Source organism: Gobio gobio (assembly GCF_949357685.1).
Source record: "Gobio gobio genome assembly, chromosome: 9".
NCBI classification, from domain to species: domain Eukaryota; kingdom Metazoa; phylum Chordata; class Actinopteri; order Cypriniformes; family Gobionidae; genus Gobio; species Gobio gobio.
In genome coordinates this window covers 40,006,716-40,022,496 of record NC_137115.1, presented here as the reverse complement: position 1 = coordinate 40,022,496, position 15,781 = coordinate 40,006,716, and the positions used below count along the sequence as shown (strand labels likewise).

General features: G+C 37.9%; 1 protein-coding gene across 3 annotated transcripts in view; it reads left to right on the top strand.

Annotated features, from left to right (window-relative positions):
* Window positions 1-13,502, top strand: part of mtss1la (MTSS I-BAR domain containing 2a) — a 33,394-nt gene extending 19,892 nt beyond the window's left edge. For 2 of the 3 annotated variants that reach the window (XM_079825543.1, XM_079825544.1), the window contains 11 exons: window positions 1,257-1,341; window positions 3,984-4,075; window positions 4,168-4,242; window positions 6,115-6,272; window positions 6,859-6,966; window positions 7,044-7,141; window positions 8,286-8,418; window positions 8,515-8,589; window positions 9,383-9,538; window positions 10,367-10,535; window positions 12,165-13,502. In XM_079825543.1, the coding sequence (XP_079681669.1) occupies window positions 1,257-1,341; window positions 3,984-4,075; window positions 4,168-4,242; window positions 6,115-6,272; window positions 6,859-6,966; window positions 7,044-7,141; window positions 8,286-8,418; window positions 8,515-8,589; window positions 9,383-9,538; window positions 10,367-10,535; window positions 12,165-12,940 (1,925 nt within the window). In that variant the 3' untranslated portion in view covers window positions 12,941-13,502. Of the gene's footprint in view, window positions 1-1,256; window positions 1,342-3,983; window positions 4,076-4,167; window positions 4,243-6,114; window positions 6,273-6,858; window positions 6,967-7,043; window positions 7,142-8,285; window positions 8,419-8,514; window positions 8,590-8,947; window positions 9,098-9,382; window positions 9,539-10,366; window positions 10,536-12,164 lie in introns of all 3 variants that reach the window. The other variant, XM_079825542.1, reaches the window with a different exon arrangement.
* The last annotated feature ends 2,279 nt before the right edge of the window (window positions 13,503-15,781 follow it).

Below are 15,781 nucleotides of genomic sequence, written 5' to 3'. Positions count from 1 at the left end.
TTACAATGAGTTTTCATTTGGGTTGTGAACCAAGAATCAGTTTTTTTTTTCAGAAAAAGAAAAGAAGTATGAAGTTTGGCTACGCTAACATTTCTCGCGTGTGCATTTTTCTGCCAATGAGCACAAAATACAGTAGTAAAATATTTTTACTATTGTAGTTCACTCAGTTGGTTATTGTAGTTCTAGGCTGAATGTGAGCATGCATTTACTCATATCATTTGCACAAAAACAGTATTTCTCTAAATTAATAAAAAGAGTGAAATGCAAACTCAGACTATTATGCAAACCTGCAATAATTAAATGTTAAGTAACATAAATATATTTTTATGTATTTAATCTCACTTTACTATCTTTGCTGCTGACCTTTGAGCTGTGACCTTTACTGTACAGGTGTGAATTTGCATTTCCTTTACTTTGCCTACAATAATTAAACATTTTTTAGTAAAAATTAAACAAGCAAGCCCATTCAAATAACTCTAATTTGCCAGTTTCTTTTTAGTGAATCAAAAACATACAGCAAAACCAGTGTAGTCCGATTTCAATAATTTTTCCAGGATTGTTTTAAATGTATTTATTATCGAGTTTATCTCATCATTTGGCAAATTATATATATATATTTATTATTTTTTTTATATAAAAAATGGCACAGTTAAGAAACCAGACTTAATACCAGAGTCAGGAATCAGTACCAGAACTGTTTAATTATTTATGATTCCCATAGTTATATAATCAATCAGATGTTCCCTTATATGCACGGGCCCTTTGAACTCTGTAAGTAGAGTCTTTGGCCCTTCTAGCCTGTGTAACCTACTGGCCCTCACACCGGCAGAGTTAAATCTCATCAGATCTGGTTGTATTAAGGTCCAGGCAGGCTAGGCATTATAGCTTAAGAGCCCTTTTTAATTACACTTGGCTGGAGAGGAAAGTTAACACCGCTAAGTAATTGTGTTCAAGGTCACCAAGCGAGTGAGCGCTTCTTGATGGATCAGAGCCATGACGTTTGGGAAGTGTTCTATTTGTGTTCTTTGAAGTTCTGTCTCTTGTGAATATACTGCTGCAATTATCTAGCATTTTCACCGACTAAGCACATGCATTTTCCTTTAATAGACCTGCTTTTATGCTTCTGGTTACTCTGCCCCCTTGTGGCCATTCAAAACATGTTTTTGTTTATGACTCGTGACACACAATTTAAGACTACAAAATGTTCATGTTTCATATTTATCTCTTTATTTAACTTTCATTTGTCCTGTTGTCAGGTGCCACCAGGGATATTGGCTCCGCTTTGACCCGGATGTGCATGCGACACCGCAGCATCGAGGCCAAACTACGCCACTTCACCAAGTGAGTGATCGACCAGTCCATGGCGTGATTACTTTCATGCCTTGCTCCCCGCCAGTCAGACGGCACCGACAGGATTTTATGTCTCTGCCAAGCATTGATTTTCCACTACGGAGATAAGCAAACATCCATAGATCAATCAGCCTGCTCTAAGGCTTTAATGTGCTGTCTTCAGAGAGACCAAATTAGCTCACAGCTCAAAGATTTCAAATGCTGACCTTAAAGGAATAGTTTACTCCATGTCATTCCAAACTACTCGTATGATTTTCTGGAACAAAAAAGGGGATGTCGGGCAGAGTGTTCACACTGTTCTTTTACCTTGATTAAATACAAAAACTATTGGCTGCTAAGCATATATATATATATATATATATATATATATATATATATATATATATATATATATATATATATATATATATATATATATATATATATATATATACAATAAAGGAAATGTCCCTTTATCATGATACTGTATTTAAAGATAGTTTTGTAATCCAAATCCAAATAAGCTTTACAGATCTTTATTGGAATTTAGCAGTGTTTTTCATGCTTGTTCAATAAACCATAAACAATTACTGTACGTGCACCTGTGGAACAGTCTTTAGACACAATGGGCCCTATCATACACCCAGTGCAATGCGACCCCAGGCACGACGCAAGTGTTTTTTGCTAGTTTCAACCCCGACACAGTTATAGTTTTCACGTCCAGCGCCACATTGTTTAAATAGCACATGCACTCGTGCCCATCTGTTCGCCCAAGGGCGTGCTGGTCTGAAAACGAGGTGTGTTCAGGCGCATTGTTGGCGTGTTGCTATTTTGAGGCAACTGAAAATGACTGTGCCATTGAACAACAAAAACCTGGTCTAAGGTCAATAGTGCAGTACTTTTTGTGTTATTTAAAGGGCGCATTATTAATATTAATATAAACACAACGCACGTACACTTATTACACACACAGGGACGTGCTGCAGCACACAAACATGCCAAATATTACAAATAAAAGGATTACAATGTAAAAGATTATTATTGTGTACATAAGGATACAAATGCCTACATGTCATATTGGATAGTCTTTGCATGTATCAGAATTACCTATTTGCAGTAATGACGAATAAAATTGGCTACTTATTTAACCAATCGTGGAAATACACACATGTATTTAAACTGACTCGTCAGGTTTTTAAATAGTAAATAGGGAATCCGCCATGTTGCAAGTGCAACTGGCTTTTAAAGGGAATGCGAGATGAGACTCTGATTGGTTTATTACACATTTTGTCTAAAACACACCCATGGCTCATTAAAAGACTAGGTACAACCCTTTTGGACCAAGGTCTTGATAAATTGTGCCATTCCTTTGTTGTTTAGAATCCAGTTTTCCCGTAATTCATGTCTTTTATAAATCTTCTTTCCAAACATACCGCACCCTCTTTGAAGAATGATCGACTATTATGCATGCCAGGTGACCTGTAAATGCGAGAGAGAAAAAACATTCCATTGCAGTTACACTGCTACTTTTGATATTGACCCCACCTTTGTTTAGGGATTATTTAATTTCTGTTTGTCATATGTCTGTGATATTTACACATCAAGACATTTGCTGGAAATAAAAGCAGTTGAAAGTTAGAGGACATTTCTTTTTGTGCTGAGTTCTTTTGGTTTCATTCTTCTGTTGTAGTTCTATAACAATATATACATGCATACATATACCGCTCAGGCATAACATTATGATATTTTGATGGCCACCTTCCTAATATTGTGTTGGTCCCCCTTTTGCTGCCAAAACAGCCTTGACCTGTCGTGGCATGTACAGCAGCAGATCCTTTAAGTCCTGTAAGTTTCGAGCTGGGGCCTCCATGGATTGGACTTGTTTGTTCAGCACATCCCACAGATGCTCGATTGGATTGAGACCTGGGGAATTTGGAGGCCAAGTCAACACCTCAAACTCGCTGATGTGCTCCTGAAACCATTCCTGAACCATTTTTGTTTTGTGGCAGGGCGCATTATCCTGCTGAAAGAGGCCACAGCCACCAGGGAATACCGTTTCCATGAAAGGGTGTACATGCTCTGCAACAATGCTTAGGTAGGTGGTAAAGTAACATCCACATTCCACATGGATGGCAGGACCCATGGTTTCCCAGCAGAACATTGCCCAAAGCATCACACTGCCTCCGCCGGCTTGCTTTCTTCCCATAGTGCATCCTGCCTGGTGCCATGTGTTCTCCAGTTAAGTGATGCACAAGCACCCGGCCAACCACGTGATGTAAAAGAAAGACCAGGCCACCTTCTTCCATTGCTCCGTAGGTTCTGATGCTCAAGTGCCTACTGTTGGTGCTTTCTGTGGTGGAAAGGGGTCAGTATGGGCCCCCTGACTGCTCTGCGGCTATGCGGCCCCATACGCAACAAACTGCGATGCACTGTGTTTTCTGAATCCCATAATGAAGAGATAATCAGTGTTATTCACTTTACCTGTCATAATGTTATGCCTGATCGGTGTATATACATGTTTTTGTAAACACGTATGTGTATAACTAACCATAGTTCTGTCCGTTTCATGTTGTGTTGCTACTATAATAATACTGAGAACATTTGTTAACCACTGTATTATTTCTGTTGTTCCCTTTTTGCCAAATTATACTAAGTGCTCTAATGGAAAAAATGATTGCCCCACTCCAAGACAAGATAGAAGAGTGGAAGAAAACTGCTGCTCTGCTTGATAAAGACCACGCCAAAGGTGGGACTGACTCATCACAGTTGTCACAAACCTGTACTTTCTGCAATACTAATGTGTCTGTCCTGAATTTACACCTTCCTTCTGTTCACCAGAGTACAAGCGCTCAAGGCAGGAGATCAAAAAGAAGTCATCTGACACAATTAAGCTGCAAAAGAAAGCCAGAAAAGGTCAGTCTCTTTTTTCCCCCCTCTGTCAGCACAATGATTTTCCCTTTCGCTCACACTCTCTGTGCAATGTTTTTAGAGGATTACTGCATTCAGTATGTTAAAGAATCAGTGAATATGTGCCGCGCTGGGGTCTTTTTCTCACTCAAGCCCCTCTCTTGCATGCTAACTTCATCTGATGCCAAGATTAATTAGGTCAAAGACAGATTGTAAAGTTCGAGTCAGGTCAAAAGGTCACAGTAGCCCTATTGAATCAGATGATGGTGACCAGTAAGCCATTCCCCCATCTAGCGTTCATTTTATTCGCTTGATTTTAAAGGGATAGTTCACCCAAATTTGAATATTCATATTAAAAAGTCCTTATTTACTCACCTTCATGTTGTTCCAAACCTGTATTACTTGATTTTGAAGGGGAAAATGTATAATTACATGTCTCATAATTGTCGTGAGGCAACAAACTTGCAATTGCATACCCTTTGCAATCTCTTCATGGCAATGCTCTTTTTTCTCTCTGTCTTTCATACTGTGATTGGCTTGGCTTCTGCTTATTAACTGTAGAACTATCAGGTAAGTATTCAGGCATTTCCTTCATAGTTCATCACGTTTAGCATGACTAACATTGATTTCATTTCATCTGAGGTATTTTGTGTACTTTGTAAACGCCCCACACAATTCCATTGTTTGCAAAGACTGCTCATTTCATTGTCATTCTTTCTGTCAGACATAATAAGCATCTGTGTAGTGAAAGTAAATCACAATACACAATCATGTAATATTTGGTGTGTTTAGATTCAGAGCATCGACTCCATGTCATTTATTTTCATTATATGGTCATGAAGGTTTCCTTGCATGAAGCCTGACAATGCTTGGTTGCTTTGTTGACATTATCCACCCTAATCTGTCTTCATTGTGCTGACCCATGGGACATCTGTGTTGACATCTACATCAAACATTTCATGTGTTAAAAATGCTAAAATGTGCGTTTTCAGTTCATCCAGTGCATCTTGGTGTACACTACCATTAAAAAGTTTGGGTTTGGATTTGGTTAGGTTTTAGATTTTTCAAATTATTTTGTTTAAAAACACTGTGTAATATCGTGAAACGTTTTTTATGAATTAAAGGTGCAGTGTGTAGTATTTTGTTATGAGTTATGAGTATCTATTGGCAGAAATGCAATATAATATACGTAACTATGTTTTCAGCGGTGTATAAAGACGTTACATAATGAACCGTTACGTTTTTATTACCTTAAAATGAGCCATTTCTACCTACATACACCACGGGTCCCCTTACAGTGAAGTCACCATGTTTCTACAGTAGCCCTAAACAGACAAACTGCTCAACAGAGCGCTAGCTACTCATCTTTGTCCTGTGTCAGCCACCGTAGCTTCTATATGTGCCTTGAAAGGGAGGGGTGAGTGGTGGGCAGTTGCAATGGGCAACCTCACCACTAGATGCCGCTAAAATTTACATAGTGCACCTTTAATTTGATTTTTTTTTTGATTATTCAGAAATCATTATATTCTAATATGCTTATTTAGTCAAGTAACATTTCTAATTATTATCAATGTCGAAAACAGTTGTGCTGTTTAATATTTTTGTGGAATTTTTTTTCAAAATTCTTTGATGAATTGAAAGTAAGAACAGCATTTATTTTAAATTTAAGCATTTATCTTTTTTTTGTAACAATGTAAAAGTCTTTACTGTCACGTTTGATCAATTTAAAACATACTTGCTGATTAATTTATTTCCAAAACAATCTTACCCCAATCTTTTGAATGGTAGTGTAATTTTCCATTCATGGATTGCCTATTAACCCATGGCTTTGCCTTTTATCTCTCCTCTCTCGCATGATCTCCTTTCTCTTCATCTCAGGTCGAGGTGGACTACAGCCGCAGCTGGACAGTGCCATGCAGGATGTGAGTGACATGTACCTGTTGATGGAGGAGACTGAGAAGCAGGCGGTGCGCCGAGCCCTCCTTGAGGAAAGGGGGCGCTACTGCACTTTCATCAGCTTCCTGCAGCCTGTAGTGGTGAGAATGGGGGATATGCGAAACAAACTTCTATTATAGTCTGTAAAACAGGTCTCATCACTTCCGGTTTAGGTCTATTGTATGTGCTTCATTAAATATAGAGCTTTTTTGTAGAGCCTCCTTCAAAGAAGCGAGCAAAGATGAGCATAACCAATGTTTCTTTTCCCCACTAACATTTAGATATTTAAATCAAATAAAACATCAACAATAAAAAGAACTAGCTAGGTTAGATGAATACCTTAAAAGTCCATAGATATCGCCGTTTTTACTTCCGTCAACACTTCTCCGGATGCAATGAGACCTGTTTTCCTGTTTGTACATGTGACTTCTGGCATAAAGCCTATAGAAAGCTTTGGATTCAAAGTTACTTCTAGAGGTCTAGCAAGATGATTTCTTCTTTTTTTTATGAGTAATATATATATTGACAGAGGATCTATCTATCTATCTATCTATCTATCTATCTATCTATCTATCTATCTATCTATCTATCTATCTATCTATCTATCTATCTATCTATCTATCTATCTATCTATCTAGCTGCTAGTTAAAATTAATCAAATTAATTAACATCAACCTCTATCCTCAGATCGGTGAAATTGCCATGCTGGGAGAGGCCACTCACCTCCAGGCCATTATTGATGACCTCACCGTGTTGACCACTGACCCACATAAACTGCCGGAGGCCAGTGAACAGGTGCTTAAACATACATATGAAAATAATTTAACACACACAGATAATAATAATAAAGAAATTAATGTGACTTCCACTAGGTGATATTGGATCTTAAGGGGTCTGACTACAACTGGTCCTACCAGACCCCACCTTCTTCTCCGAGTAGTGTTGGATCCAGGAAGAGCAGCCTTTGCAGGTGCTTGTCTCATTGTTTTTACACATTTAATATTTCCCATAATTGCAAAGTTTAATTGTGTAATTCATTTGTCGGCTACTGTTTTATAATGACATTATTAAGCTATACTCTCTTAAAAATGAAGGGGGTCTTTCGTAGTGATGAACCATTTTTGGTTCCTAAAAGAACCTTTCAGTGAGCAGCTCATAAAATAAAATTTTCCTTACTTTTGTGGAATGAAAAGGTTCCATGGATGTTAAAGATTCTGGTAACACTGTATAATAAGGTTGTATTAGTTAACATTAGTTAATGCATTAGTTAACGTTAACTAACCATGAACAACACCTCTGTTCATTATAAGTTAATCTTTGTTAACGTTAGTTAATAAAAATCCAGCTGTTCATGGTTTGTTCATGGTAGTTCACAGTGCATTAACTAATGTTAACAAGATTTTAATAAAGTGCAGTTCATTATTAGTTCATGTTAACTAATGTAGTAAACTAATGTTAACTAATGAACCTTATTGTAAAGTGTTACCAAGATTCTTCATGGAACCATCGATGCTAATAAAGCACTTTGGTAACACTTTATTTTATTATGGTGACCTAGTTACATGTTACTACATGTACTAGCTATTGTAATAACTGTAAATTATGCATAATTACAAGCATCTAACCCTTAACCACACCCTAACCGCAACTCTATAGTCAGTACATGTAGTTAATTAATATTACTCAGTACTTATTTGCGTCAGTACAATGTAACTATGTCACCTTAAAATAAAGTGTAGCCAGAACCTTTATTTTTAAAAGTGTGTATGTACTAAAGCCCCAGACTTGAAAGATTGGATTGATGGTATGATTGAAATAGCTTCATATGAGAACATGTTAGGGAGACTGCATAGTGAGAGAGAAATGAAAAAACATGGGATCATTTTTGGCAAAATATAAAAATGGTTTGAATAATTAACAACTGTTTAATTTCCATGTGCTTTTGTTATGATTGTATTCCACTGATGCTGACTAGTGGCTGAATGTTTTATCGCAAAGCTGATTACTGAATGCAGTGGTGATGTACTTTGAAGTTTTGACTGTTGAACAATAAAAAAAGTTTTTTGGTTACTTGCTGGTTTTGGGAATAAAAGGATTCTCTGTGTTCCTTTCAGTTTGGTGCATCTGCCACCAGGTGGCGCCCATCGCCTGAGCAGCGTCTCCTCTCACGATTCTGGATTTGTCTCTCAAGATGCCAATGTTCACTCCAAACCTCCCTCCCCCATGCCGTCTGACATCACTAGCCAGGTCTTTACCAGTTCATCTGGTGTTTTGTTTTCGTCTGCTCTGTTAAATTTCCCCATCCATTTCACTGACCTGTCTTTAACTATCTCTGGTAAACAGAAGTCATCCAGTTCTGCATCCTCAGAGGCTTCAGAAACCTGTCAGTCAGTCAGTGAGTGCGGCTCTCCCACGATAGTGAGTATTTTTTATGTCTGGAATTTTAGTAAATATATGGTTTAATTAATTCAACTCTTTGGCCAGCATCTTAAACTTACTTTTTTTATGTTGACATTATTTGTTTATTTTCTTAAGTTATCATATTTCTTTGATTTAAAACTTTCAAGCACACTGCACATATATGAGGACTATACAATTCCTAATGGAACATGATCCCCCCCTTATTAAACAGCATTCAAACTCTTGATCTGTTTGTATATATATGTTATGCATTAAATGGTTAAGCTAGCAATTGATCTATTATTTGGTGTGGGGTATTCACTGTGGTGTTGTTCTCTGTATTTGATTGGGCCACCCTGTCATTCCGTTTCCACAGTTCGGCTCCTCCTTTGCTACCTTTCGCCCTGCTCACTGTTTTAATGACTCCATCAGGCCTCACTCTTACATACTTCCTGCGTCCCCTTCCTATAACCAATCCCCAGGATCAAACTCCCCTTCACCCACATCAAAGGTTCCTTATTGGAAGGTTTGTTTTTCATTTTGACCATTCGGTCAGCTATTGTTTGCTTTATGTTCTGTTATTCTACAAAACGTTATTCATTTTAATTTGTTTACTTTTTATCTCATCCCATTTAATTTCTTTATCATCAGCTTTTCTTTATTAACCAACATCCGGCTCAGGCTTGCTGGTTATTTTTGTTGATTAAAATGAGCATCTACTAAATAAGTCAATTGAAATTGCTGACCCATGCACAGGCCCGACCTATTCTGGCTATATTTCCATGACCCTGAAAACAATTTCCTCTTGCAGCAAGACTGGTCAAAGGCAGGTCACTATGAGCAGATGGCTGTAACCCAACAGCGCAGGACTGAGGCTGCAGAGCCCTCTAGTGGACTGGGAGGAAATGGAATAATTCACCCTGAGGATCCTTATAGGCTAGCTAGGATGAATTCTAAAGATGTCAAGGTTTTGAGAATTTATTTTTTTTAAACTTTGATTTTATATAAAAAACTACCGGTCAAAAGTTTGGAAACATTACGTTTTTTTATTTTATGTTTTTGAAAGTAGTCTCTCAATCTCACCAAGGCTGCATTTATTTGATGAAAAATAAATTAAAAACGGTAATACTGTGAAATATTATTACAATTTAAACTATCTAGTTTCTGTTGTAATATATTTAAAAATGTAATTTATTCCTGTGATGGCAAAGCTGAGATCATTTAAGATAATTTCCTAATATTATTAATGTTGAAAACAGTTTAAGCTGCTTTTTTTTGTGGAAATCCTGATACACTGCCATTCAAATGTTCGGGTAAGATTTTTTTTAAAGAAAATATATATTTTTTTATATAATTTTATTTAAATTGATCAAAAAAGGCAGTAAAGACATTTATGAAATTAGTAAATATTACAACAACAAAAAAAAAAGTAAAAAGTATTATATATTTATAATAAATTGTGTTCTGTGAACTTTCTATTCATTAATAATCCTGAAAAAAATATCAGTTTCCACAAAAAAATTATAATAATAAGAAATTCTTCTTGAGCACCAAATCAGCATATTAGAATGATTTCTGAAAGATTAAGAATGGCTGCTAAAAACTCAGCTTTGCTATCACAGGAATAAATTACATAAAAAAATTATAATATTTCACAGTATTACTGTATTTACTGTATTTTTGATCAAATAAATGCAGCCTTGGTGAGATTAAAAGGCTACTTTCAAAATACCTTAATATTTCCAAACTTTTGTACTGTATATAAAAATCCAAAATGTATCTCCTTTTCCCATAGCATGTTAAGCCGATGTCATCTGCCGCTAGTGAGCTGGCTATGGTTCTGACTCGTGGGCTTAGTATAGAACAGCAGCAGAAGAGCAGCTGTGACTCCCTCCAGTACTCCAGTGGATACAGCACACAGAACACTACACCATCATGTTCAGAGGACACTATCCCTTCACAGGGTAATATACACGTCACAGACAAACACTAACACTCTAAGTCAGGGGTTTTCAAACTTTCTGATGCCAAGGACCCCCAGATATGATGAACCTTTATGAGGGACCCCTTCCTAAAATCCATCTATTTTTATGTATGAAAAACCAAACATTTAAACTGTTAGATAAATAGTAAATGTGACATTATAAATACAACATATTGTTTAAAAATGTTATTGTATAAGCAACTTTCACAATAATTGTATGTAAGCAGCTTTTACGTACTGTGTTAAGAATACTGCCTTACAACCCCAGAGATCAAGATAATAGGAACTATAGTGAGAAAAACTCACTAAAGATACAAAGCAAACATATACCATTTTGGAATGTATACGGCAAGACAGGAGAGAAACATTTAGAAATGAAACAGTTAGAATACTCGGTAGACATTATCCATTTTTGCTTTGTCTTTTTATTCTGTGAAATTTTCTGGGGGCCCTTTAGAACCTTCTGGAGGACCCCTGGGGTTCCCCGGATCCCAGTTTGAAAACCCCTGCTCTAAGTTCAGTTAGTACTGCCTTTAAAACACATGTCCATTTCATTCAGACAATAGTATGTATTCACACACGCAAGTATTAACAACATGCTCTTCTTTTAAAACTAGTTGGCTGCCTTGCTGTTTTGCATAGGTAGCTACTTATAAAACAATAACAAAACAATTCCATGCAGCTTGCAAATGATGCCCCTCACTGGATGCAAATTGTAGACCCAACAGACTGTTAAGCTAATGAAACAGATCTTTAATAAACAACAAAAAAAAACATAGAAATAGTACAATGTAAATAGTACAATTAAATAGTGTAACAATTGATAGTTTTCTGTACAGAATAAAGTAATCTATACGTTTATATAAGTACACTACCGTTTAAAAGTAAACATTTTTTATATACATTTGTTCAGCAAGGATGCATTGAATTGATCCAAAATAACTGCAAAGAAATGTATAATGTTACAAAAGATTTCCATTTAAAATAAATGCTGTTCTTTTAAACTTTCTATTTATCAAAGAATACTGTTAAAAAAGTATCACCGTTTCAACCAAGATATTACGCAGCACAACTGTTTTCAACATTGATAATAATAATGTTTCTTGAGCAGCAAATAGAATGATTTCTGAAGACTAGAGTAATGATGCTGACATTTCAGCTTTTCCATCATAGGAGTTTTAAAATATGTTCAAAATAGAAAAGCTTTATTTTTAATTTGTTTTTACTGTATTTGTATCAAATAAATGCAGCATAACAGATTTATTTCAAAGATATTAAAATAAGGTATCATTCCCAAACTTTTTGTATGGTAGTGCAGTATACTTATAATCAACATTTCTGTTGCATTATGGGATGGTTACATGAAGTGCCGCCTTAAAATGTATCTTAGCTTATCTTCTGGAACAGTCTTTCAGTCGGGAGTGTGCTTTTGATGACTTAAAATACTACCTACTGTAAGTAGGTAGCTGAACAGAGCCACAGTTTTATCAATGTATTAAACTGTATTTGATTTCTAAACCTTTTTGCTAACAGACCAAAAACACAATCCATTGCTTGAAGTCAGTGATTGTTTAGGCTAAAAGAGTTCAATAACATCTTCTTTTTGCAGGATCTGAATATGATTGTTATTCCATGAATGGCGATGGTGATAACGACACACAGACAGACTTCGACAAGTCCTCCACCGTCCCTCGCCATAGCAACCTGGCTCAGAACTACCGCCGTATGATCCAGACCAAGAGGCCCGCCAGCACCGCAGGACTGCACGGAGCACTGGGTGCCCATGGAGCCGCATCAACCAATGGGAAGGGAAGCGGTGTCATAGCGTCAGGAACGGCCACCATTCGTAGAACCCCTTCGTCTAAAACAAACGTGAGACGCACCCCGTCCAGTGTGGGTCCGATCCCCATTCGACCACCTATCGTCCCCGTAAAGACCCCCACTGTCCCAGACTCACCTGGATTCCCCAGCCCTCCTCCTGAGTACAATGGAAGTGAGGAAAGTCTGTACAGTGATGAAACATTGGAAATTTTAGACTACAAAGCCTCTCCCAAGCGAATGAGTCTGCCAACGTGGGGAGGAGCTGGTGGTGGAAGTGTCTATGCCCAACAACCTGGAGCTGCGGGCTTCAGTTCAGAAGAAGACCAGATGCTTGCCGCCAATCGCCACAGTCTGGTGGAGAAGATTGGAGAGCTGGTCGCTAATGCTCAAGCTCTCGGTGAGGGCCAGTTCCCGTTCCCCGCGAACCCTCAGGCCGGCCAGGGCCACCAGCAGGATCAAGGGCATGACAAAGATGGAGAAGATATGCTGAAGACCATCCGTAGAGGCGTGCGTCTCAGAAAAGCGGCCTGCAATGACAGATCGGCACCAAGGATCATGCGATAGTTCAGGACTGCGTATCCTGCCAAGTCTATGGCTATAGACTCTCCAAATGAAGAGGAACAATATATTATGTGAGATATGAGAAGATGGTGATTTTTCAGTGTTAAAATCTGGCATCTAACAACTAATAGGCCAGTATCAATGTTACATGTTGAGTGTGTTTGGACACAATACTCATCTGGACTATTATTGTTGTAGTTATATTCACCAGATTTGGACTTATATCTCTTTGACAGGCATATTATTATGATGAACATATTATGGCCTGAAGGATGAGAATGTAATGTTTAAAATGTGTATTAACATACTAGTTATGTCGGTTGTTCCTTTTTGGAGTCACAATTTGTAATGACTATGTTCTTCATGTTATTTCTATGTAAATGCTATGTTAAAAAAAAAAATCTCTTCCCACAAGTAACTATTGTAAAGAGCCAAAGTCTTGTTCTCAACTGAAAAGCTGCACAAAATGGCTTATACCGCAGCTCAGTCTCAGATGGACCACACAATCGAATCGCCGCACATGCTGTAAACTGCCAAATAAAGCACATCAGTTGTACTAGACCAGAGTAAAGATTGCTTTTGTTGTTGTTGTTGAACAAAAAAAAAGTTCCAAAATGTGCCATCCATTTTTTATAGGAATTGTCCAGCAGGTGGTGTGAGTTCCTTAATTTATGTAGCAGATATGCTCAGGACTTATTTAGCAGGACATTACCATGATTGGAGTGCCATGTTAATATAATTTAATATGAATATGCAGTCATACAGTAATGGTATATATCAAAGTACCATATTACCATGTTTTGGATGCAGTTTTTGGGTACTATTATCATAAGCTTTGAAGCCCAGTGGAGTCCCCTGTAAATACAACTGAATAATGATACAATCATACAGTACCATATTGTATAAATTACATATTTATCATTTGTGTGCATTGCCATGATGATGCCATGGTATTCTTTGCTTTGGAATTCCATGTAACACCAATGAATATGCAAATTGTTGTATCTTTTACTATGGTGCTACCACAGTAAGCTACTTTGTTTTTAGGGTATGGCTTACTGTACTAGTTCAATAACAATTAACTTATTTTTATGCACAGAACTGTCCCAAGTATGGTAAGGTGTGGGATCTCATTTGCTCTTTTACAGATGATGATGATGGCTCTTTTGATCTTTTGTACTTTTGTTCAGCAGGGCCCGAGATTACACGCATGTAGGGTTTATGTGACCCATCCCTGCGATTAAATCTAATTGATGGGATAAAGAGCCGGACGTGGGCTAAAGGAGGCGTTTGATGTGGCAGCTGGAGATCGTGAGAATGAGGAGAGGCAAAAGCCTCGGCTCCAGTCACTCATTCACTCGCTCACTCATCACATCCACGTCGCCGTCATCCTCCCCCTTCCTGATGGACGGGACCCCCACACTCAGCTCCGGGCTACACATACAGGGATGTGACACTGGTGCGCATCCCGACGTCAGTCGCGCAGCAAAGTGGCACGCGTGTCATTTTCACTGACAGACGCGCTCGTCTGCCTATCCACGTTCCTCCGCTGCAAATGCGAGACATGACTGTATACTGATGGAGCCACGTCGCAAACAAGACAGCGCAGCAGAAATAAACACATCTTGAGCAATGCGATCTGATCTGGAGAGTATAGGGGGGTGTTTAGAGAGGGACAGCAGAGTGAAAGCAGTTGCGCACATGGACACTTGGGTGAAAGCTTAGCTTTAGTTTTTTACCATTATCTGCAAAACTCGACTTTTGGGTTGATATTTTATGTTTAGCTATATGAATAACAGGGCAAGTATGGTTTTAGAAATGTACAGGGTGTATTATATTTATAGCATTATTATATTTACATGATAGCGTTTAGAAAAAAATAATTTTCTGTTATTAATTAGGCTACTCACGTCGTTCCAAGACCTTCGTTCATCTTCGGAACACAAATTAAAGCTACACTATGTAACTTTTCCGTCCACTAGAGGTCGCCTGTTCAAAACAAAGGCGTAGTTTGATGACGCCACGTTTGAGCGCAGAATCTTGGGACATGTGGTCTTCACCTCACAGCCGGTGGAAAACAGTCAGGATAGGACTCGGGCAGAAATCATGTTCATGGATGCGATTATTAACATTACTGTAGTATGAAGCAGAGCAGGACCGAGTGTTGTGGAGCTGAGCAAGGACGCAGGAGCGATTGAAGAGCGGGACTGTTATTATGGCATAGCGGCCGGCGGGACTTTTATTATGACACGTTGCCGGCGCCACTTCCTCTTTTCCAGACATGAGTAGGAGGTAACGCAACTCTGTTTATCGTATTAGATATATCTGAGTGTGTTGAAAAGGAAGTTATGACGTTCGCGCGGCGGCTGCTATGACACTTGTTCACTCTGCAGTGAGAGTAAAGTGTTTCACTGAATAAAACAGTGATATGATTAAAGATATGACGCAATCGACAGGCGACTCCCTCACACGCATAGCTCACACGTCCCGGTTCCCTGGTTAAAATAGCAATTTCTCACGATTTACAAATAGTTGGAAACATTTGGGATATTCTAAGTACTCAACTGAACAAAATATATAACACTGGCCTAGTGGTTTCTGGATATTTTACTGCAAAAATCCTACATAGTTCACCTTTAAGATATTTTTAATGAAATCCGAGAGCTTTTTGACTCCCCTATAGACAGCAAGGTCATAACCACTTTCAAGGCCAAGAAAGGTAACTTTAGACATCGTTAAAATAGTCCATGTGACTACAGTGGTTCAACCGTTATGAAGCGACGAGAATACTTTTTGTGCGCAAAAAAACAAAACGAAACAAAAATATCGACTTTATCCAACAAT